Source organism: Dryobates pubescens, chromosome 26, assembly GCF_014839835.1.
Source record: "Dryobates pubescens isolate bDryPub1 chromosome 26, bDryPub1.pri, whole genome shotgun sequence".
Classification (NCBI taxonomy): domain Eukaryota; kingdom Metazoa; phylum Chordata; class Aves; order Piciformes; family Picidae; genus Dryobates; species Dryobates pubescens.
In genome coordinates, this window is record NC_071637.1 from 13409326 (window position 1) to 13432265 (window position 22940).

The 22940-nt window shown below is 44.0% G+C and overlaps 2 protein-coding genes across 4 annotated transcripts in view; both read right to left on the reverse strand.

Annotated features, from left to right (window-relative positions):
- Positions 1–225: 225 nt before the first annotated feature.
- Positions 226–5768, reverse strand: TCFL5 (transcription factor like 5). Its single transcript, XM_009909976.2, has 6 exons — positions 4961–5768; positions 4136–4322; positions 3085–3244; positions 2128–2365; positions 1092–1233; positions 226–454 (listed from the first exon to the last, which is right to left on the reverse strand). Exons 1-6 carry the CDS (start codon positions 5692–5694, stop codon positions 335–337), a joined length of 1581 nt encoding a protein of 526 aa, XP_009908278.1. The 5' UTR covers positions 5695–5768; the 3' UTR covers positions 226–334.
- Positions 5769–10925: 5157 nt separating this feature from the next.
- Positions 10926–22940, reverse strand: part of DIDO1 (death inducer-obliterator 1) — a 57616-nt gene continuing 45601 nt past the window's right edge. For all 3 annotated transcript variants that reach the window (XM_054173517.1, XM_054173518.1, XM_054173516.1), the window contains 3 exons: positions 22131–22220; positions 21253–21448; positions 10926–14579 (listed from right to left, as the gene is read on the reverse strand). In XM_054173517.1, coding sequence (XP_054029492.1) covers positions 11221–14579; positions 21253–21448; positions 22131–22220 — 3645 coding nt within the window. In that variant the 3' untranslated portion in view covers positions 10926–11220. The remainder of the gene's footprint in view (positions 14580–21252; positions 21449–22130; positions 22221–22940) is intronic.

Below are 22940 nucleotides of genomic sequence, written 5' to 3' on the forward strand. Positions count from 1 at the left end.
CAAAAGCCTAAAGCAGAACAACAAGCAGAAAAAGAACACCTTTCTTTTGAAGAACTGAAGGAGAAAACTACTTAAGTGTCAAGACATTTCCATGTAACAGTGCTCTGTTAAAGAGGCTTTGGGAGCAGCAGAGTTGGGCTGCTGGTAGCTGTTAACTTCCATTTCTAATCTGAATCAAGACAGCTTTCTTTAAAGCTCTCTTTCCACACTTCTTTTTTTTCTCCCCACAAGTTACATTCTGCCATTCACATTCAGCATGAAAATGGAGAGAGTGAAATCCAGTTTGAGCCACTGCTGGCCACAGCTGTCAGCCATGCAGTTCAAGGTGGTCAGTTCAGACGATTTGGTCTCCGTAGCCATGAGCGTTCTCTTGCACTGGACACGTCACAAAGGAGTCTGAGCTTGCTATCTTTAGCCTCCTGCCTGTTTTACCACAGAACACAGTCTCAAATTCCTACAAATCAAAAGAAAAAGTTATGTTTGATGTAGGTAGTTACTTGAGCTGCATGGTTTGGTTTTGCTGGTGTCTTGGGGAAAAAATAGAACAACCTTTAGTGGGAAGTGCTGAGGGCAACAGAACCATCCAGAGGGGTAGATTTCTTCTCTCCACATTCCTTAAGATACTCAGCAGAGCCAGGATTACTCCGGGGCTGTAACTACTGTTGTGGTCTGGGAGCTGACTATAGGGCACAAACCTAACATCCACTTTGAGATAAATAATGTGGGCATGTAGCTGTGAATCCCAGCACTTAAGCACCAGATCATGGAAACTAACTTAGAAGGTAACTCTGTGAAACAGGTGGAAACAAAGAGGGGGAGAAATGATTTAAGAGGATCTGGGTTCTCCATTGTTGTGCAGACAGTGTCATGCTCAGGAACTGGGCTAACTAACTACATAACTACATTTTAAAGCCTGATCTGCACAGCCTGACTGGGGACAGCCTCTGATTTCACAGCACTGAACCAAACCAGCATTGAAAACAATCCAAGGCATTCCATGACACAAACAGCATTCCTCATGCTTTCAGCCACCACACCTTTAAAACATCTCACATTTTCACCAAGAACCAAAAGGAAATGAGATGTCCAACCTGTTTCAGGGAATCCCCGTGCCTCTCCTGGATGTATTTCAGGAAGGCAGTTGTCCACTGCAGAGTTGTTGCCTTGTCAGTGTCTACAGTGCAGAAGGGGACCAGAAGATTCAGCTCATCGCAGCACACCCGGATTCTGCGCCTACAGCCACACACAAAAGTTCCCAACTGATGGGCAGGAAGGGAGGAATGAAAATCAGACTAGGAGAACTACACACATGTGCTACAAGCCATGCACCTTGGGGACTTTTTGTGGTTAGCTACAAGCTAACAAGAGGACTTCATCACTCTCTACAACTACCTCAAAGGAGGCTGGAGCCAGATGGGGGTTGATCTCTTCTCACATGCAACAAGTGACAGGACAAGAGGAAATGGCCTAAAGTTGTGGCAGGAGAGGCTCAGGTTGGAATTGGGAAAAAGCAGAAAAAAAATTCTTCAGAGTTCTCAAGCACTGGAACACATTGTTCAGGGAGGTGGTGGAGTCACCATGCCTGGAGGTATTTAAAAGATGTGGTGCTGAGGGACATGGTTTAGTGGCAGTGGCCTAGCAGCAGTGGTGGGACTTTGAGCTCTAGACGAGCTGTTGGACTGGATGATCTCAAAGGTCTCTTCCATCCTGAACAGCTCTATGATTCTATGAAGCTTTGTAGTTGTCTGGTAGGCATGTTAAACACAAGTTACCTTGTCCTTATGGAATCATTAAATGGTTTGAAGTCTTTCTGTTTGCTTATAAAGAAACAACAAACAGACCCCAACAGAATAGAATAAACCAGGTTGGAAGAGACCTTCAAGATCATTGTGTCCAACCTATTATCCAACCCACCTAATCAACTAAACCATGCAACTAAGCACCCTATCAAGTCTCCTCCTGAACACCTCCAGTGAATATGTTGAGGTGTTTTTTCCCCTAACACCAAACCCTCACCACCTGCATTGCTTTTGCTTGTAGGTAAAACCAAACCATGTTACATTTAGTCAGGATAATGCCAGGAGTATGACACCGGCAGCACCTGAGGCCACTCGTGCCAGGACTCACCTCCTGTCTCTCTCCAGGCGGTTGTGTCTCTCCCTTCTCTGGGCCACGCCATCCTGTGCCCCGCTGGGCACCTGCATGCTGGGGTTTGCCTGCCAAGGCCCCGGGGCAGAGGCAGGCCCCTGGCAGTCTGCTCGCAGGTTCTGGATCTCACCAAGAGGTTTGCGGTCTGCATTTGGGTCCAGCGGGCTGAGGTGGCCACAGCTTCTCCTGTTCATGGTCTGCTTGCATACGGTGTCCCCTGGGAACAACAGAAAGGAAAACAACCATTTGGAGCCCTCCCTCTGATCACTGAGAATGGTGACCATGGAAAAGGTGTTTCGATCCCTGTATGAGGAATAACCTTTGAAGCTTTACAGACAACCCAGACCAACTCTTTCAGCAACGTGTCCTATGGAAGCCTCAGAGCACTGCTTGCTGTTTCAAAACCACCCAGCTTCTACTTCCTCAGAGAATCCACTGAGATCATGCCTGCTTTCACAGAATCCCAGCATGGTGGGGATAGGAAAGGACTTCTGGAGCTCATCCAGTCCAACCTCCCTGCTAAAGCAGGGTTCCCCATAGCAGGTTGCCCAGGATCACAATGTCCAGGCATGCTTGGAACCGCTCCAGACCAGGAGACTCCACAACCTCACTGGCCATCAATCTGAGGAGCACTTAGAGGGATTGAGCCTCTAGTTAGTTTGATATTAAACTGGACCTGGGATCAAAAGTGGTGGAAAGAAACCAGTTTCTTACTCTAGGCCCAGACTGTCCAAGACACTTTGCAACCTCAGGTTGTCACATTTCAAGCTAGAAGCACTAAACAACTTTGCAATCTAGCCCCATATTGCCTAGCTATAAACCCACATCTCCTGTGTGGCACTCAAGTAATATTAATGCTAGAAAACATCAATTCAGAAAACATTCTAGACCTGAAGGCCAAGAGAAAGCTAAGGGAAAAGAAGATAAGAGCTTCACCTCCAACTTTGATCCAGACTTCCTCAGGCAAAGATTTACTCATGGCAGCTACTGTCTGTTTTGTGGATTCAATCTCCTGGTAGCAGAAGGACAATGTCTTGGGTACCCCAAGGTCTTGGTGTTTGGCAGCTTCCAAAATAGTGCAAGAGGTTCCAGAGGTCTGTGCAAACAAGAAAGGAAATACTAAGAGGACCATTTACATTAAAAAGAAGTCTGCTTTGGTATCATCATGTTAAGTTTTAGCCCCATGATTCAGTGAGTGGTTATCACCTTCCCACCAAAATAAACTGGAGAAAACAGACTCATAGGAAATGGTACAAAGCATCTCCTCCTTCTCTCCTGTGGATGAAGCTGATGATACACTGATAAACTCCAGAAAAGCATTCTCTCTTTCCTAGCAAGAAATCCAATGGCCTGCTGGTCACCACTCATCTTGTCCCCATGTACTCAGCACTGCTGAGGCCACACTTTGAATCCTGCCTGGGCTCAGTTTTGGGCCCCTCACTCCAAGAAGGACATTGAGCTGTTGGAGTGTGTTCAGAGAAGTTGATGAAGGGTCCAGAGCACAAATCTTGTGAGGAGCAGCTGAGGGACCTGGGGCTGTTCAGCCTGGAGAAAAGGAGGCCGAGACTTTCCATCTCTCTACAACACCTGGTTGGAGCCAGGTGCGTGTTGGTTGCTTCTCCCAAGGAACAAGCGACAGAACAAAAGGAAATGGCCATAAGTAGCACCAAGGGAGGTTTAGGTTGGACATGAGGAACAATTTCTTTCCCAAAAGGGTTTTCAAGGGCAGTCCCAGGCTGCCCAGGTGTGGCAGTTCAGGCTGGGTGCCTCCTGTTACTGCCACACAAGCTACACCTCCAGTGTCCAGAGGGTCCAACCCAGGAGGGCCCTCAAACCAGGACAGCAGGGCAGACTCCTCCAGTGGTGGAATCCCCATCCCTGGAGGGGTTCCAGGTCTATGTAGCTATGGTGCTGAGGGACACGGTTTAGTGGTGACCGGGCAGAGGTGGGTTAGCAGACTACGACCAGTGGTGAACACGTTACCCACCTGTGCTTGTGAAGGATAAGCACTCCCAGCAGCAGAACATGGGTTCATGGTGAATAAGGGGTATGTGAACTGCAAGGAAGGTGTGGCAGCTTCAGTCTTACTTTTCCCCACAGCAGCACTCTCGTTTTCTTGCTGGTGCAGAGGAACACCTACCAGTTCTGAGGGCTGTCGAATCAACGTCACTAAACTTAGACAAACAAACAACAGAAAAGCCCCACAGAAAACATCAGACTTGAAGATGAGTGCAGAAACACTTGCAGCTACACACACTTCCACTCACTATCACCAAGAAAACTACTTCCACTGTCTGCAAGCCACAATCATCGTTATTGCCTTATTGCCTGCTTCAGGGATAAAACCAAAATCAGCTAAGGAAGTTTTTTGTTCTGTGCAGTAATTCAGCTTTATGCCTCAATAAAATCTTTTATCAGCACACTAACAGCTACAGAGCCAGGCTGTAAACTGGTACATTTTTGCCCCAAGTTTTCCCCTCCACACCATAGCCCAAATCAATTGCTCTTAACATTTTATTTGTGATCCAAAAATCCGCTTTGCTTTCAGCAAGCTGCATGCTACAACTAGATAACATTCTTCCCTCACCTTTATTTACATTACATGCTGCAATCAAGGTGGTAAAGCAATTAATCTTTGAACTACATCCATGCAACATACAGAGGGGGCCAAACCCAAGGTCAGTTTGATTGGCACAGTTTAAAACCATCCCTCTGATGTTATTAAAAATAACTCTTCATTCAGGAAAGAAAAAAATCAGTCAGGTTTGAGATCTACAACAACAACAGAGAACTAAAATTAATTGCAACACACTTGTTAAGGGTTACTCCAGATTCTTGGGGTTCTTGGCATCTGGGGTTTTCTGTCTGGATGCTGTTGAATCTGTCTTCCAACCGAACTCTGACTGCAGATTTAGGTCTAGGCTCTGGTGCCAGTACCAGATTCTCAGCAAGTATGTTTTCTTTATTGGCCCCAACAAACGCTTCGCTACGTTTAACTTTCACTAAACCGTGTCCTGGGACTTCTACAGAGCCACTGTTAGGTGTTCTCTCTGTTTGGTTCAAAGGGAGGTTGGGCTCGCTAAGTAACATCATTCTGAGCTCCTGAAAGTCAGCATAGCTCAAACGTGGGTTCGAACTCCGCAAACTGCTGTCAGAGGGCAACCCTGACTGGCAGCTAGCTGAGTAAGCCGGCTGGTTCCCAGAGCTGTTTGAAGAACACCCCTCCTGACCACTGCTCAAGGAGGTCTGGTGCGGAAGGGGGTCTGCAGAATTACCAAGCAAGGAGAAAGAACTGAGCCTAGCTTCCACTTCACCTCCACCAGCTTGTGCCTCCATATGGGAGTAAAGTATGTGCTGCAGCTGGGTATACTCAATTTCCATCAGCTCCACCAGGCTGACGTCTGTGGTGGTGAAGCTAAGATTTTGCTCACCAAAGGAAACGTCACTTGAGCCTCCAGGTCCGACAGCAACCGGAGCAGGATCAGGAACACTAGCTGTGCTTTGAGGAATGGAGGTCTGAGGCTCTTCTGGGGCTGATCCTGACATGACTACAATAAACCTAAGCAGTTACCAGTGTGTGTCTCTTCCAACAGTAAACCATAAAGCCTGCAAGAATTATCAATACTGGCGAAAAAGAAAAAGAAAAAAGACTAAAGAAAAAAGACTAAAGGAAAAAAAAAAAAAAAAAAAAAAAAAGGAAAGAAAGAAAAAAAGAAAGAAAGAAAAAGCAAAGAAGTATCACTTAATGCAGACCCAGCAGCACCGCCAGGTAAGGCAGCAAGGCACAAGCTCCTGATAGCAGGTACCAGCCCCTTCAACCACGGCTCCCCACTCTGAGCCCGGCTGAATCCCTCCCTCCCAGTCCAAGGCAACTGCTGAGGAGAAACAGGTTTCACCTGCCAACACCCAGCCCGGGGAGGGAGGCTCTGAGTCCTCTGCTCTATGTCCTCGGCTCCCTAAGACTCCCTCCGAGGAGCCCCCCCTAAGGGTCTGAGGGCCCCAGCGCAGCCGCACGGCAACGCGGAGGGGCAGGCCGCGGCTAACGGCAGGCGGTGGCGGGGGGCAGCTGCCTCCTGCCGCAAGGCTCCGCGGGCGGAGGCTGCCCTCGGTGGGAAGGGGCAGCGGAGGAAGGGAGCCGCTACCCCCCGAGCCCAGCCCAACGCTCTGGACTGCGGCCCAACCCCCACCGCCACCGCACCCGCCGCCCGCGCGCCTCCGCCAACGGCCGCGCGCAACCGACGGCCGCGCGCCTGCGGCCTGCTGCGCCCTGCCCCGCGCTGCAGGGCCGCCGCCCTCGGAGGGGAGGGGTCCCTGTGCCCCGGCCCCGTGTCCCGGGCTGGCGCTGGGGGGTTCGCGTTCTGGCCGCTTCGGGCTGTGGAAGCCCGGCCAGGCGGGGCCAGGCCCGTGGGGAAACGACCGAGAGCAGGGAAACATTCAAGGAGGCTCCACGGGAGCCGGCACCTCCCTCCTGCGGGCGAGGCTGCCCAGGTCAACGCTGACGCAGCGAGGCTGCCCTCACCGCCAGCCCTTACGCGGTGTCACAGCGCTGCTGCTCCACGCCGGCCTCCCTCGTTTAAACATTGAACACGTTAAACATAACCTCTTTGTTTTTCGCCACCACGAGGTTTGGGAGTTCCCCAGCGCACAGCAGACCAGTTGCATCGGCTGCAAGTTAGAGCAGGGCAGAGCTCAGCCCCCTCAGGAGCACAGAGCGGGGCTGTGGGCTAGATCGCTTCCAAATCCTCCCCCTAAAACAGCCTGGGCAGGGCTCTGAGGTCCTGACAGCTGAGGAATGGCCTTCACCTCTTCAAGGGATTCATGTCCCACTTCATTACTCTCAGCTGCTAGTTGTTAGCAGCACAGATCGTAGGAAGGAAAGTTCTAAGACTTCTGTGAAACACTGGAGGCAGAAAGCTCTTTCCTACATCCTTACCTTTCCTAAAGCTCTTTCCTACATCCCTACATTTCCTACATGAAGTCACCATCACTGGAGGTGTTTAACAGGAGACTGGATGGGGCACCTGGTGCCATGGTTTAGTTGATTAGATGGTGTCGGGTGATAGGTTGGACACGGTGATCTCAGAGGTCTTTTCCAACCTGGTCAATTCAATTCAATTCAATTCAATTCAATTCAATTCAATTCAGTTCTGTTCTTATTTCTAATCTGTAGCCCTGGATTTCCTCTTGGAATACTAAATAAGTAAATTATAAACACTTTCATACTTTGCCAGTGTTCAAAAGCTATTCTTCGATAGAAAAATCATCCAAATACCCTTTAATTATTTTTTCCCCCTGGACTTGCAAAAAAATATTACCACAGGTTCATGAAACTGAGCTTGGATGTGAGATCTTTCACCTTGTGAACTGCTGTCTCCACCACAGGCATCTCACCATCATGAGCAGTTTGTACCTATTTCTGCCACTTGTTATGCATTTCAGTATTAAAACCAGACACCTGTGACAGCAGAGGCTCCAGAAACCAGTCAGAGAGAGAGGGGATAAAAATGCCACTCCAGAAAATAAAAATCCAATTCAAACAGTTCCCTTTGGGAGGTTAAAGCTAATGAAGTCTGGTTGCTGCATTCTTTACTGATGTCCATATTGAGTCGAGGTTGCATGCGCTGACATTTCCCCTGTTGAAACACGCTGGTTTGTGTAAAATGTAGCCAAAGTCTGAAAGTCACAGGGGTGCCTTTCAGAAACTTTAAAAGCAGTGTTGCACAGATTGGACTCAACACACACTTTCCTCCTCCTGCCTGCTATCCTTTAGAATGCAGATTAGTCTTTTATGGACGCAATAATCTTATATTATTCCAGACTTTTCAGAGGCTTTCACATCTGAATTTACCAAAATGCTCTTTGGAAACGGAATTTAGCTTAGTACGAACCCAGCTAAAAGCTCGAAATAGTAAGTTGGTTCATCTTAGTCAAAAGTCTGAACAAAGCCAGGCAATTGTTTCTTTTTTCCCCTCTCTCTTGCAATGCATGATAATAACTCAGGACTATTTTTAGTCTTTGCAAATTGAGTTAAATTGTTGTGTTCTTTCCAGCCTCGCGTTCACTGTCTGTTGCAGTGCAGAGCACGGAAACCTTGCTGCAAACCCCAGGTCTGGGTCATTGTAAACTATATAAAGCCCTCAGTGTTTTGTCTGTACACTGTGGGGCTTCTTTGCCACTGCCTCTGTGGGAGGATGCATTTCACGTTCTTAAGTTGTGCAGATCCCCCAACTTGATGTTTCCTAGAAGATGAAAAGCCACACATCCATTTAATTACAGTGTAAAGTCAAGGAATTGATAAATGATGTAAACTTCTTTCAAGTTGAAACTTGAATTAATTTCCCCACCCTTCTCTTTAGAGTTTTCATTGTGAAATCTAAAAATAACAAACTTCCTCATTCAAATGAATAAAAGAAAGAAGCCCTTCAGGGGATGTTTTGGAACCGAGAGAAAAATAAACATGTTTTCATGTGCTTTTTTTAGAGTGCCTACAAATAACCATCAATGGGGTAGTGATGTCCTTAAACAATGAGGAAAATGAAGAGCTGGGGCTGTTCAGCCTGGAGAAAAGGCAGCTCAGGGGGATGTGTGGCGGGGGAAACCTTAGAGCAGCTTTCCAGTACCTGAAGGGGGCTACAAGAAAGCTGGGAAGGGACTTTTTACAAGGGCTTGTAATGATTGGACAAGAGGGAATGGATTGAAGCTTGAGATTTAGAATAAGAATAGAATAGAATAAGAATATAATTTGAATAGAATTAACCAAATTCTATTTCTAATAGAAAATAATTAGAATAGAATAGAATAGAATAGAATAGAATAGAATAGAATAGAATAGAATAGAATAGAATAGAATAGAATAGAATAGAATAAGAATGAGAATAAGAATACAATTTGAAGAGAATTAACCAGGTTGGAAAAGACCTTCTTCACAGTGAGGGTGTTGAGACACTGGAAGAGGCTGCTCTGGGAGGCTGTGGATGCCTCCTCTCTGGAGGTGTTCGGGGCCAGGCTGGATGTGGCCTTGAGCAACTTGAGCTAGTGGAAGATGGGGGTTTGGAACTAGATGATTTTTAAGGTCCCTTCCATTCTCTTGAGGTCTGTTGAGAAGCAGCCAGTGTTCAGAAAACCACAGACACATGCAGATTTAAGAAGTGCACAGCGGTTCTCTGTAGATGTTTATTCTACTTACAGTAACAAAAACCTGTGAAGTCCCATATTTTAATGTACAGTGATATATTTTGCCATATAAAATACAATTTACAGAAATGTCTATCAAGTAAACCTAAACAAACACACTTTAACTTTTTGCATACTTTTAGGTATGTTTTTAAATTAGAAACATCTCGTTAAGAAAAAAAAAAGGGGGGGGAAAAAACCAAAGAAAAGAAGAAGCAATCTTACACCGTAGTAGATGTTTGCATTTCATACCACCCCTCTGCACGTTCATGTTTTGTCTACAGGTTCAGAAGACAGGTGGATCCTTTCAACCAGCAAATCCTTGATGGGAAAAGGACTTCAAAGATGCACCAGGATGGACCGTCAGATCTGTGGTGAGGTACATGGCCTGCGTGCTACTTGTAATGTAGTCTTCAACCGCTCGCAGCAAGCTGATTTTTACGTCTCCAAAACTAGTGTATAAAAAAATATCAAAATATGTACCCAAGTGTTCATTTACACCGTCAAATAAATTAAGCAGGGTTCCATTTCATGCTTGGCATACTTGAAGAATACATGAAAAGTAGCAGTGGCATGTAATTCCTTGTCAAAAGCGTCCCTCTCGATCGACCTTAAGGACCACCACTCTGCTTTGCAAGCTTTACTCGGTTTTTTCAGAGGAGAGTTTTGTCACGTGCACTACCAGCCTAAGTAGGGTCTAACAAAAAAAAAAACCCAAAACCCACTATTTTTTTTTTTCCCCCTTTATCAGGAGCAAAACACTTTTAGAATGCAAAGCCCAAGAACATGGGGGCATTTCTTAAATCCGTGGCAGAATTCTGCAAAACCAAAAGAATCCCAAAGAATTGCTCCGCTGAACCGGCTCAGTGGAGAGAACACATTGAGTGGCCAAGTTAACCAGGTCATTCTCCTTTCCTTTGGTATATACCAATTTTTTGTAGTCTTGGCTGTTTTCAATTACATGTCTGATGGGGTTTTTTCCCCTGTGTCTTGCTGGTTATAAAGGTGCTAATTTTTTTTGTGTGTGTGTGTGTGTTCTTTCATTACAGACGTGTAAAAATGCAACATTTAAAACCCCTCATCCTCATGGAAAAAAAACCCTAAGTGGGACTGGACTTGTTTCTTCTCTGTACACTTTAACAGATGGATTGCAGCACACACTGCACCTGCATATAAAAAGGAAGATAGTGCACTTTGAGCTTAGAACATTCCATTTTCAGATCCTCCATCAGTCACAAGTGATGATTAACACTGATCCTCTGCAGCCTTTTCCTCAACACACAAGACCCTTCCGGTGGAAAATAAAGAAGACGAGGTTGGACTTCCCAGTTTTCAAAGGGTGTGCTGGAGGAACAACTTTGACACTGAAATACCACCTAAATGAGATGTAAAGGTATGGCTCCTAAGGTCTGGATTAAAGTCTGTTATAAAATTACAGTTCAAGTTACTGGAAAACATAACTTTATAATCTTAAAAAGCAATATGCTCTTTGTAGACTATTTTTCTTTTCTTTTCTTTTTTTTCCTCCCTTCTTTTTTCCCATTTCTGGACTGAAAATGGAAATTTTAAGATAAAGATGCAGGTAGATAGAAAAAAAGAAAAAACCAACCCCAAAATTTCAGTACAGGTAACGGCTGTGAGGTTTTTTTGTAAGAAAAAAACCATTATGCACAAAATGCAGCAAGTGAAAGTCCACTATGGCCTTGCTTTTGCTCGAGCTGAGGAGTTTCATTCACAGTTGTTCAAAAGTTACTCATTTGTCAGTACTTTTGGTAAGGCCGGTTTTACAACAGCATTTCTGAGAAGGTGAGAATATACACTATGTACACAAGATGCTGCCTCGGTCCTTGCTGGGTTGTAGAAGTGTCACTGACAAGAGCTAGAACAGCAATCATATTTCTATGACTGATTAGTGGAAGATGAAGCTTCTGTTTCTGTTGGTTTCTGAGTCTCCTTGGGTGCTTCTGGCTTTGTCTCTTTACCAGTTTCCTTACTCTTACTCCGATCTTTGCGATCTTTGCCTCTGTCTCGGTCTCGGTCTCGATCCCTGTCTCGGTCTCTCTCCTTTTCCCTGCTTCGATCCCGGTCCCTGTCCTTCTCTCTGTCGCGATCTCTGTCCCTGCTTCTCGATCGCTCTCTGTCACGTCTTCTGTAGGAGTCTCTGTCTCTGGTTCTTGCTCTGTCTCGGTCCCTGTCTCGGTTTCTTTCCCAGTCTTTACTCCGCTCAGAATCCTTCTCTCTGTTTTGGTTTCTGTCTCTACTTTTATCCCAGTCCTTGTCTCTGTGCCTATCCCAGTCCCGGTCTCTATTCCAGTTTCTGCCACGGTCTCTTTCCCAAGGCCTGCTGTGTTCGCGGTCCCTCCGTCTCTCCTCGAAGGGTCTGCCTTGTCGATTATCTGCCTGCTGTGGCTCGGGCTGATCTAAGCCTTTGTCTTTATTTCCTCCCTCGTACCTCTCTCTCTGTCTCCCTTCAAATGTCTGGCCTCTAAATTCAGGATTTTTGCCTTCTCGGAAGTCAGATGCTGACCACTGTCCTTCTGACTCAGATCCTTGTCCAGACATATTGGAGAGAGATGCAGATGGTCCAGCTTCTTCCCACATCTCTTTTCTGTGGGATGAGAGATGGCCTGGAAGGTCCAGGAGTGGTCTTGGGGGTGGCTTCATACCTTGTGTTGACTGACCTTGAAAATGAAATCGAGAATCATTTTCTTCTGGAAACATTCCAGGTGCTGCTCCTCTTGGTCCTCCAAACTGAAGTGGTGCTGGACCTCTCTGGTTGGGAAATCGAGGTGGTGAACTCCCTCTCCGTTCTTCAAATGGCTGTGGCAAAAGTCCTCTTGGACCAGGCACATGATTTGGAGCTGGACCTCTTTGCCCTTCAAATTGATTTGGATGAGGCCCTCTTGGTCCCCCAAAATGGCTCGGGGATGGACCTCTTGGCCCTCCAAATTGGGGGCCTCCTCTCTGTCCTTTAAATTGAGCTGGTGGAGGTCGTCTTTGACCTCCAAAAGGAAAAGGTGAAGGGCCTCTGTTTCCCATAAACTGAGGTGGATCTGGTCCTTCATACTGTCCTGGAGGCCTAATCATTTCATTATATTGGGAATCTGAGAATTCCCTCTGTTCCATGTGAGGTTCCCTACAATCTTCAAATTGCGATGGCGACATTCCTCTTGGAACACCATGATAAGAAGGGGCAGGACCCCTATTATCACCAAAAAGAGGTGATGGTCCATGCTGTGCAGAAAATAAGGAAGGAATGGGGCCCTTTTGACCTCCAAATCTTCCAGATGCAGGTCCTCTTTGTCCATCGCTATTCGGAGATCCATGCTCTTCAGGGAACTGTGGTGCCGGTCCTCTAAAATTAGGTCCGTGAGGTACTCCGGGTGCATTGATCATCATTGGTGGTGGAGGCCCTCCCTTCTGCCCAGACAAAGAAAACGGAGGTCCAGCTTGGCCTTCTTCAAAGTGTTGTGGGGAAGGTCCACTCTGAAGTGATGAAGGTTCAGTTTGTTCTACAAATGGATGAGACTGAGGATTTCTTTGTTCATCATATTGCACTGGTTCAAAGTGAGCAGCTGCATTTTCCTGAGCAGTAAACATTGGGTTTGAAAAAGAATCCCTTCCCATCATTTCATTTGAGTCATTTGACCATGGTACTTGATGCATGTCTTGCAAAGACTGGCTGTCGTTTGATAGGGAGAAATTAGGCTGGAAAGATGTACTGGGAGGCGTCGGAAGCAGCACTTTGCGCATGGGTTTGGCTGCAGGTTCTCCTGTAGCTGCGTGACTCACGTTTTCCAGCGTGACTTGAACAGCGTTTTCAAAGTTGCCGGTAGATGCCTCACTCTGGGACACCGTAGAAGCCTTTTCGCTTGAAACCCAATTATCAGCACTGAAACCAGGCTGAGCAGCGGGAATTAAAGTCTGATCTTCCTTACCAAGGGAAGTCTGCAAAGCATTTGGAAAACTTGCTGGAGTGATTTCTCTTGGGGAGATCTCATTCTGTGCCACCTGTGGCTTGCTGCGAGAATCAGCACTGTCGTTAGTCTCGGTGGCCATCCTTCTAGCTTGTCGAGGATCTCTGTTCTGCCTTGGGTCACAGCCCTGGTTTAAAACTTGTGCTTGCTGATTTAGAGAGGAAGGTACATCTCCTTTTTGTGTAGCTTGCTGGTCCTGATGGAATAATTCAGCCTTTAATAGGGAAGATTTTGGTGGTGGTGACATTAAAGCATCAGACACTGAAAAATGAGCCATTGAAACACCAACAGCTGCTCTTTGTTGCCTGAGGGCTTCTTCTTGTTCCTCTAGTTGTCTTTTCTGCTCTTCTATTTGTTTGTTTAATTCTTCCAGCATTTTTTGCTGCTCTACCAAGGATGAGGCTGCAGATAAGTCAGGCACATACGAAGCAGGTGTTTCTGAAGCACTGGGTTTAGTGTCTGTGTACATCTTGTTAGGTAAATCATCAACAGCCACTTTTGCTTCTTCCAAGATAGTTTCATCTTCTGGATCGTAGGCCTCATCCTCTAGTTCTGCTGCACTAGGAGGCTTATCCACATTGTAGTGTTTTTCACTTTCCCCAGTATGCAATTCAAAAGCTTTCTCTGGACCATACTCTTCCTCGGGATCATACGGTCTGTCATCCTCCTCCTCTTCTATAGCTTTGTCTTTTGACATCTGCCCAAACTGCTGCACAATGGGATCCAACAGAGGCACAGCTGACACACCTCCATCAGCAGCAGCTTGCCCTTCCTGATTTGTAGATTGGACAGTTTCAGAGTCTTTTGCAAGAGGTTCAAAAGTTTTCTTTTTCCCAAAAAGTGTCTGGAGGATGTGCTCCAGAGGCGTGGCAGTTTTTGAGGATGAAGGTTGTGTCGCTGTAGCACTTGCAGAAGCAGTGGTGGACGCTGGTGGTGTGGCAGTAGCTGTGCTCCCACTTTTAATTGAGGACAGTATTTTCAATACTGAAGGTGTAACTGCAGAGGTGTCTGGAACGGGAAGCGGAGGTGGAGGCGGAGGAGATCCAGGTGGTGTTGTACTTACAGAGGAATCTGCTGAGTAGAGGGTGTATTTGGGGGTCTTTTTCTCTTGTGAAGCAGCTTGTGACCCTTTGGAGAACAGCAAGGATTCACTTTCCTCATGTGCTTGAATTCTGCTTCGCTTCTCCTCCGTCTTCTCTGCTTCAATGCCAGTGGCAGGACGCTTCCCTTTCTGACAGATAACCAGTCCAAGAATTAAATTTGGCCGAGATGACTCAAGACCTGAAAGGAAACACAAAGATTGCATATGTCAAAAACCTAGTTTTTAATTAGGCTTTCAGCAGAAACTTACTATTTTATATAGTGATAGCTACAGAAGTCATACCCCACCCCCCCAGGTTTTTTTTCCTACATTCCATTAAACTGGCAATTTTCATTAGTCCCTAAGTGCACTTTTGATGTCTGTATGTATACAACAAGTAAATGCTGCAATTCCTTCCTTGATGTTTTTAGTAACAGCCACAGGTATGATAAATAATAAAGCATCTCTGGAAATGTTCCAAACCAAGCCAAGTTTTCCTGTTTTTTGTATTGTTGCATTGGTTTTGTTGTTCTGCCACCTGTGCCTCCTCCCCTGAAAAACCAGACATTTACTCTTCCACAATCTGTACACACCCAAATACTGAACAGTGAGAAAACTCCCTAACTGTATTTGTTATGTGCTAAGTGACTACATTAACATTCACACCAGTCTCAATATTTTGTCTACCTCTAAGTTAAACAAACAGCAGTAATTGCTAAAAAGAACTGCAAACAAACTCTGTTTGGAAACAGTATTAAAGCTTGTAACACACTGTTTGTTTGGCATTGTCTGTTGTAAGTTTGTGGGGTTTTTCCTACTAGACATTTTAAACCCTGATAAAAGCAAACAAGCAGAGGAGAGCTTAGGAAGACACTACAAGAGAAAAGGATGCTGGCTGTGTTTGCTTTCTCTGCAGGAAAATGGTTGGTTGGGCAAAAACTGGTATGCAGAGGGCAAGAAGACTTCAAACCCTCTGTTGCAGGATTCAGGCTGAAGCCTTTCTGTAATAAAAAAGCCTTTCTAGAATAAACAACATTGTGAGTGGAATTACTCCCTTGTGAAACGGTCAGACTTGAATCCTTGGAGAAGTATATCCCAAAATGATGGCAAAGTATCTGATAAAGAGGTAAAATGCAAAGGTCTGTGGGTCTGTTTCACGTTATTTCTTCCTTTGTAGAAGATAAATGTGTCCAGGCTGAAGGGCAGGGAACAAATCTTTTAACATGCAGTCAGTGGCACATGTAGATCTGTACAGAGAGGCTTTTTTAACTTCTGTTTTCATTGGCTTGTTAAGGTTCTCATTTAAGGACCACTGTCCTTTCCCTAGATGTGCCTTTAGTTATTATTTGCATGCAGCTGGGAAGCAAGAATGTGGAACCACAAAAGGATCTGCAAAGTGACTGCTAATATTTGCTGAGGTTAAACAGTGAGGCAAGGACTCTCCATCTACCTTGTTCTTTCTAGCCAGGATCTTGTAAGTACAAGTTTAAAATACACACACACATACATATATATATATACACACACAGCTCAAGCTAAATTCAGTTTGCTAAATAACAGTACACCAAACCTACAGCTGCATTTTCCTTTCAGCTTCCCATTTCTCTTCAGTGCTTGCTGTATCCTTCACTAAGCAACAACTTTGTTCACAGAACGTCCCTGTAAATCGCCAGTGCCTCCAGTTATTCTCTCAAATCTTACACAAAACTTATGTTCTAGATAGTGAACTATAGATAGTAAGCCAAAGATGGTAATTTTTTCAAATCAAATAACTTTGCAGTTTGCTGAAATTTCTTGGAAACTGAGGGGGAAATCCCTCTGTGTTCTTCTGCTTGCAGCTAGTACAATACAGTCAAACTGGTTTAATCACTTAAAGAAACCAGCAAAGCCTGCTTACTCCTCAGAAACAGCCTCTTGACAAAACAATGAAAACTTGAGGCCCATCTAAAACTCTTTACTTCCCATCTGCTGTCAGGAAAGGCTCTCATCATAATTATTAGAAAAATAAGAACAATTAGATTTGAATGAAAGGTTTTGGAAAAGAGTTACTCTGCAGAACACATTCTAGATCCAAAAGAGAATTTACATGATTGCACATTTTAGTGGCCCAAGTTTTCCACAGTTCTGGGGCTGGGAAGGTACTAGACATGATCTTTTAAAGCAGCTTTTATTCTTCAGTTTCTAGCATATCCTACTTGTACATTTCCTATCTGCACACCTAAACCTCACTGCCAAGAAGCTGGAGGTTTTCCTCCAGGTACAAGATTTCTGTGTTAGGAAGTGTTGCAACCTGTAACCTTCTTTCATATTTAGACCCCCCCCCCCCAAAAAAAAAAATATGTAAAAGTTCTAAATACATGATGAAAGCTAACCATAAGCAGAACTACAATTTGTTAATAATTCAGTACATGCACAAATTTGCCCTCTCAGAGTGGTAGGGCTGCTGAGAAGCAGGCAGGATGGGAACTAAATAAATAATAATTTGCAGTGAATGTACAGTTACTCCAAAAGCACCACATAAATATTTGACTTATGCAAATACTCATTTGTACCAACAGCCTAAAAGCAATTCTAGTAGGTCTGTTCACAGTTACTTGCTCCCTTAAATGAAATTATATTGACATAGAAGATCAAAAGACAACTTGTTGCAAAAAAGCATTCACAACTACAGTGAGAACAGACTCATTAGGTAGAAATGTGGGGGAATTTGCTTTCAATTTTCCCTCTATCAGGCTATAACTAACTCCACGTTTGGCTGTTGTTGACAAGTGCAGAGTATCTCACACACTGGTGTTCATCTAAATACTCCTGGTAGGTATTTGCTGTTCTTTGGCTGCTAACATTTTGTTCATCTGCTTTCATGCAGAGACCTGTGATTTAAGTAATTAGTCACCATGAATGTCTGAGCAATTAAAATAAGCAGGTTTCAAACAGACAGGGTATCTCATGAACAGCAGTCACTGAAAAATCAGGTTTGAATCCCTGTAGCAAACAGTCACTAGCTACAACAGGGTATAATTGTAATCCACTTCCAAGACAATACATTCCAGAAGTTAAGAACATTAGTTATAATCTCTTTAGCCATCATAGAATAAATCTATTAAAACTGTATATTCTGACACTCTTCATTTCACACAGCTAGTAGAAGTTAGGCCTGACCTGCCTCCTGCACTCAAAGTGATCAAATACTAAATGCTTCCTTTGAATGGAAACATTCAGCTCGAGCAGCATTCCAAAGGTCAGCCCCATTCTAGTTCAATATCCATAAATAGTTTCAGTGTCTAATTTTAGAGAATAACAAAAACATTGGCTGCAGTCTCCAGCTACTGCTCAATGACTGTCACAAGCAAGCACTTTAGAAGTGTTGCAAGCTGTGTCAGCAGTTAGCAGCTTTCAGTGCTGAATTATTTATAAACAGTTATTATTCTATTATGCATCTGAAGCCCATGTGCTGGTTTTATTGAATTACATCCTGTAACTAAAGCTATTAAAGGAGGATATAGGAAATATTAGCACTGGATGATTATTTGTTTTTCTTACCCTTAAAGACATTTTTTGATTGAATCAGTTTTACCATATTTATGCATAGAATGGTCTCATCTTTCTCTGTCAGCAGCAGCTGGAAAGAAGCTTCCTGTGCTGTGTTAAAGATCTGTGCCTCATTTCTGTACCTCAGTGCCAAAGCCATGGGACTGGACTAAGCATACCCATGGTGTACATGTTTAAACTGCAGAGAACACAAGATATTCTTTAGATTTTATCAACATCATGTAAGTATTTGTCCCAGTTAATCACGACAGCAACTTACAAGTATCAGCATATCTGTGCCCTTAATTCAGGGACACAGATCACTTCCAGCATTGTGGTGCTGCTGCACACTGAGGTGCACTTGCTGCATGGAATAGGCTGGCAGAGAAAGTAGAGTTTCATAAAGCCAAGTCCTACCAGTGCTCCTTTGCATGGTGAGATCTGCTGTGATGGAGACAACTGACTCCATTCAGAGTACAGTTACAATCTGCTTCCACTTGTTGCAATTTCTAAGACCATTCTGAACAGCACGAGGGATCTCATGCCTTTAAGAAAACTCACACCTCCTATCATAAACTGCCAAAAGGCCTCTCAACAGTTGTGGCCTCCTTTGAGGTTAACTGGCTGTTTTATTAGAACTCACTTCTTTTTAACTATTTAAGATACTTGCTACCTCCCAAACTGCCACTAAATGCCTCAATAAATCACACTACCGGTAATTAAGTCTGATTATATTGGTTTTTACAAAGTGCTTTGAGATCTACAGGTAAAGTGCTAAATAATGTTAAATGTGTACATGACACAGACAAGGAAATTACACATCCAGCAAACCACTGCAAAAAGACAACGCAGAGGAGCCCACTGAGACATAACAGCTGGTAATTAGTGTCTGAGATGAATCAAGTATGGAAAACCTTCCATTTTCCTCTGGTCTTAAATCACCCACGTCAGAGTTTGCTGTAGATCTTCTAGGCACTAGTGCAGCTCAGAAGTCCTCAGTTCTGTTCCAAATCCAGTCCATCAGGAAACAGGAGACACTCATCATCCATATGTGCCTGATGGAACTGGCTGACACAGCTGGAATATCTTCTAACTAGGAATTCTGGAGTGGCAAGGGTTTACCATTGTCTCCCCCCACCCTCCACCCCTCCCACCAGTCATTTATAAATCATCTAAAGCATGGTGCTTTTGGAGTCCTTGCTAAACTCCATCTGAAGGTACACAATTGAATTTAAGGAGACAAGGACCACTTTCCAGAAAATATCTTTATTGATTATGAAAGAAATGGCAAATTCCATCAGATGTCATTAAGCAGCATGGATTACATGGCTTTTACACTCTGGTTTCAAAACAGACAGAAAAACAGAAAGACAGCTTACCTGATGATTTTTGCCCCCCATCCTGGATCCGGGTTTAGAATACAAACACAACTTGGCACAGCCATGAAGTAAAGGCTGTTACAGAAGTTTCCAAGACACGTGGAGTCGATGGCAGAAGTCTAAGTGGGTCTTTTATGAATCTGTTTCAGCATGTGGCCTCTCTGCATTTGAAACCTTGTTTCTGTTGCTATCCTTTAATTCTCTTTGCCTATACAAATGTATTTCAATTGGAAAATTTGCCTCCATCAAGCCCACCTGCAAATGGCACTGGTGTTTCTTCTGAGCAATTCCTTCCTGTTTTGAAAGACTGTCACACTTTGAACTTAGCAAACCCAGGCTGATTAGTTAGAGATTTCTATGCTCATGCTCAGCAGAGCTGGTCTGCGTTTGCCAGCCTCCCATCGAAGGGTTTCATTTGAAATGAAACTTGTAATGGGAAAGTTGGAGGAAGTGTAAAAGAGAAAAGAGATTTCCACAGGAAGGCAAGCTGACAACCACAAGCCTAAAGCTGCTTGTTCACTAACCCAGCAAAACACTGCAAACATTTACAGCTGATTCAACAGCCAGTCCCATTCCTGTGTGTCCAGAAAGGAGGGTAATTTTTTTTTGTTCTGGCATGAATTAAGACTCTTTTGCCTACATCCCTGTGCCAAAAGTGTTCTGCACTTAGCATTTTTGTTTCTTGGCTGTAAACAGCAGGAACAGTTTTTGCTTACCTTTCAAGACTATGAGGTGCTGAGATTCAATATTTCTAGCTATAATACTGTAATTTAGAATAGTCCTGCCTTTTTAGCTCTAGCCTGAAAACAAGAACCTAAAAGCAAAGACTGATAAGACAGACTTGGAGTGTATGAGAAAACGCTTGCCTGAGAGTGCAGAGCAAGTGCCTTTTACAATCCCATACAGAAAGGGAGAGCATCTCACTAAAATGGTATCATTTGCTATTGATGGATTAAGTCACTAACAGATGCAAACCTGGCCCAGACCCTGCTGCTCTGAGAATGTTTTATTGAGCTTAGTCCTAAACTTGCATTTGGGGAGCAGAGGCCAGCCAGCTTCTCCAAGGTCAGTCCCTTGCATGTCTGCTGTTTCACACCTACCGTTAAGCATTCTGCAAGGCATTGTTACCCCAGTGGCCTTTGTTGTAACCTGCAGTTCTTCAGCTTCTCCTTTTGTTATTTGTATAGAACAGCCCAGACAGGTTTCTGGAAACTAAACATGCACCTCCTCCATCCTCAGATGAAGACAACTTCACATTCTGTCAGAGAAGGGCGTTTCATAGCCGAATTCATTCCCAGTTCTTCTGTCACCAGGTTCCACGCACAAACATGGAGCAAACTTGAGCCAAACACCACTACTGGTAACTTGATCTAAACCCAGATGATTTTACTATTAACCTGCCTACACCAGCTTAGTGCCTGCCACCTACAAACCCTAAGGAGTGTGGATCTCCTCCTTCCACAATAAACCCACTTCCAGAAGTCAGTGTTTTGGCCAGAGTTTGCACTGCCTAAACAAAACACTTCCAATGCCTTGTGCACCACACTGCACTCAGTATGAGACGATGACAACGTGGTGAAATCACCATAAATGTTACCTTTGTCTTCAGAGATTTCTTGACTCCTCTGTGGGCTGTTTCCTGCTTGATTTAAGTAATGGTGAGTGGCTTCTAAAGGCCTATGGTTTGTGGAGCGATGGGATGCTTAAGTTAGGGTGTGTGGGGCTTGTTGGGTGATTTGGCTTGGTTTGTTTCCAGCACAGTGGCTTTTCCACACACTTGATTTTACCTGAATTTCAATTTTACCCTGAGCAGAGTTGGATTTCCAATTTTTCCCTATTTACATTCTATAAAATTGGATTTACATTCAAAAATTTAATAATGCTTACATTCAACAACAGCTTGTCTCAGATTCACTTTTGGGTTGTGATTTTACCTAGCATTTAACCTCCCTCATTTTGTGCTTACCTGGTCCCTCAAAAGGCAAGAGTTTGGAAGGAATTGGGTCCTTAGAACTCAGGGGAATCAAGTAGAGATCCTTGATATGTCTGTTGGTATTAGCTACAACACCAAAACGACCACGACTGCTAAAATAAGAGTAGAGAGAGATATAGGCAACTTCTTCTTCTTCTGTTGCAGGGTGGAAACGAATCAAACACAGCTCCTGTAATACAAAAGCAAAGTGGAAAAACTCAACCTGCAACCTATCAGCAAGTAAAAGGGTCAAGGGAAAATTCCAGGGGTAAAAACAATTGCACATTTATTGCTTCAACCATGTTATCAAGGCAGTAGTCTAGCTGTAAGGCAGTAGAGCTGCTCAATGGTAGTGTTAAAACACAACCAGGTTTGTCATTTTCACAATGATAATAATAATGTGAGAAATAATTTCAGAAATACAAATCACTTGTAGCTAAAGTTAATATGAGGGAAATTCTAAGCTTCAAGATTGTATCTGGATACTGTCTGTGCACCATTTTTCTCACTTCTGAAGTGCTTTTGAAGTAAAATCTGTTCTATAAATTGTAAGTTGCTTTTCTTCCAAGTGTGAATTTCAATACTGAGTAAGTTGGCTATATCTTCAAATGGGTTATTCATTCATTTAAAAGGAGTAAATAATATAAAGATTTCATTACTGTGCAGGAGAGAGAGAGAGCAAAAGGCTCTGCTGCTCAGTGTCTCCTCAACAAATCCAAACTGTCAAAGCAATAAGCAGTCCTGGTAGCTTTAGCTTTCCAGGTGTGATCTACATTGCTATTTACTGCTTATTAATTCCTATTATTAAAAGCTCTCATTTTACACTGTTGCATTTTTCTTCTGGGCTTTGCAAAGGATTTTGAAGTCAGTACCTTGGAAAGTGAAGATTTGAGTTTGCCAACGTAATCCCAGACTGTCTTCGGTAAGATCCTCCCACCAATGTGAATTGTATCTGGTAAATCCTAAACAAGAAGCACCACAGGGCAGTGTCAGAAAAAACAGGAGAGACTGTTGTTTCAAAGCAGTGCAGGTTGCCCCATCCCAGCAGCCCAGTGGATAATGCACTATTATATGTCAGCAAACTTTCACACAAACTTTGCTACTTTCTGACAGGCCCTTTCTGAATTTCAAGGTCATTGATTAAAGGCACTTTACCAACTACTGGGATACAGGAAACAGAAAAAGCACTCCCAGGGAGGGAGAGCAGCAAAATGGTAGCTAGCTCTCTACACCCTTTGGTGGCTTTGTGCTCACAGGGAAGCTGCTATTTGAAATACAGATTTGGTTGGAGTCAATAACCTTAGTGGCTTTTCCCAACCAAACCAATTCTATCATTTTCTCCACGCTTTCAGTTTCTCAGGAAATGCTGCACTTGTGACTCTGAGTTACATGAATTCTAGTGAGCTTCCTGTCATGAAGACAGTGAAAGTTATTTTAGCAAAAGCAACACCAAAAAGAACCATAAAAGCCCTAAACCACAAGTTTGTTTTGGAAACTTCTTAACAGTCAAACAACAATGACAACAAAAATCATTTCAGAGCAAATAAAGAAAGAAAAGCCTATTTGGTTCAGCACAAGCCTTTATGCTGCCTCATCATTTGCATGTGGACTCTCTCAGAATAGTATCACCCAGCTGGTTGTATTTGATAAAAGGAATGCTGTTTGTCACAATGGCCAAATAA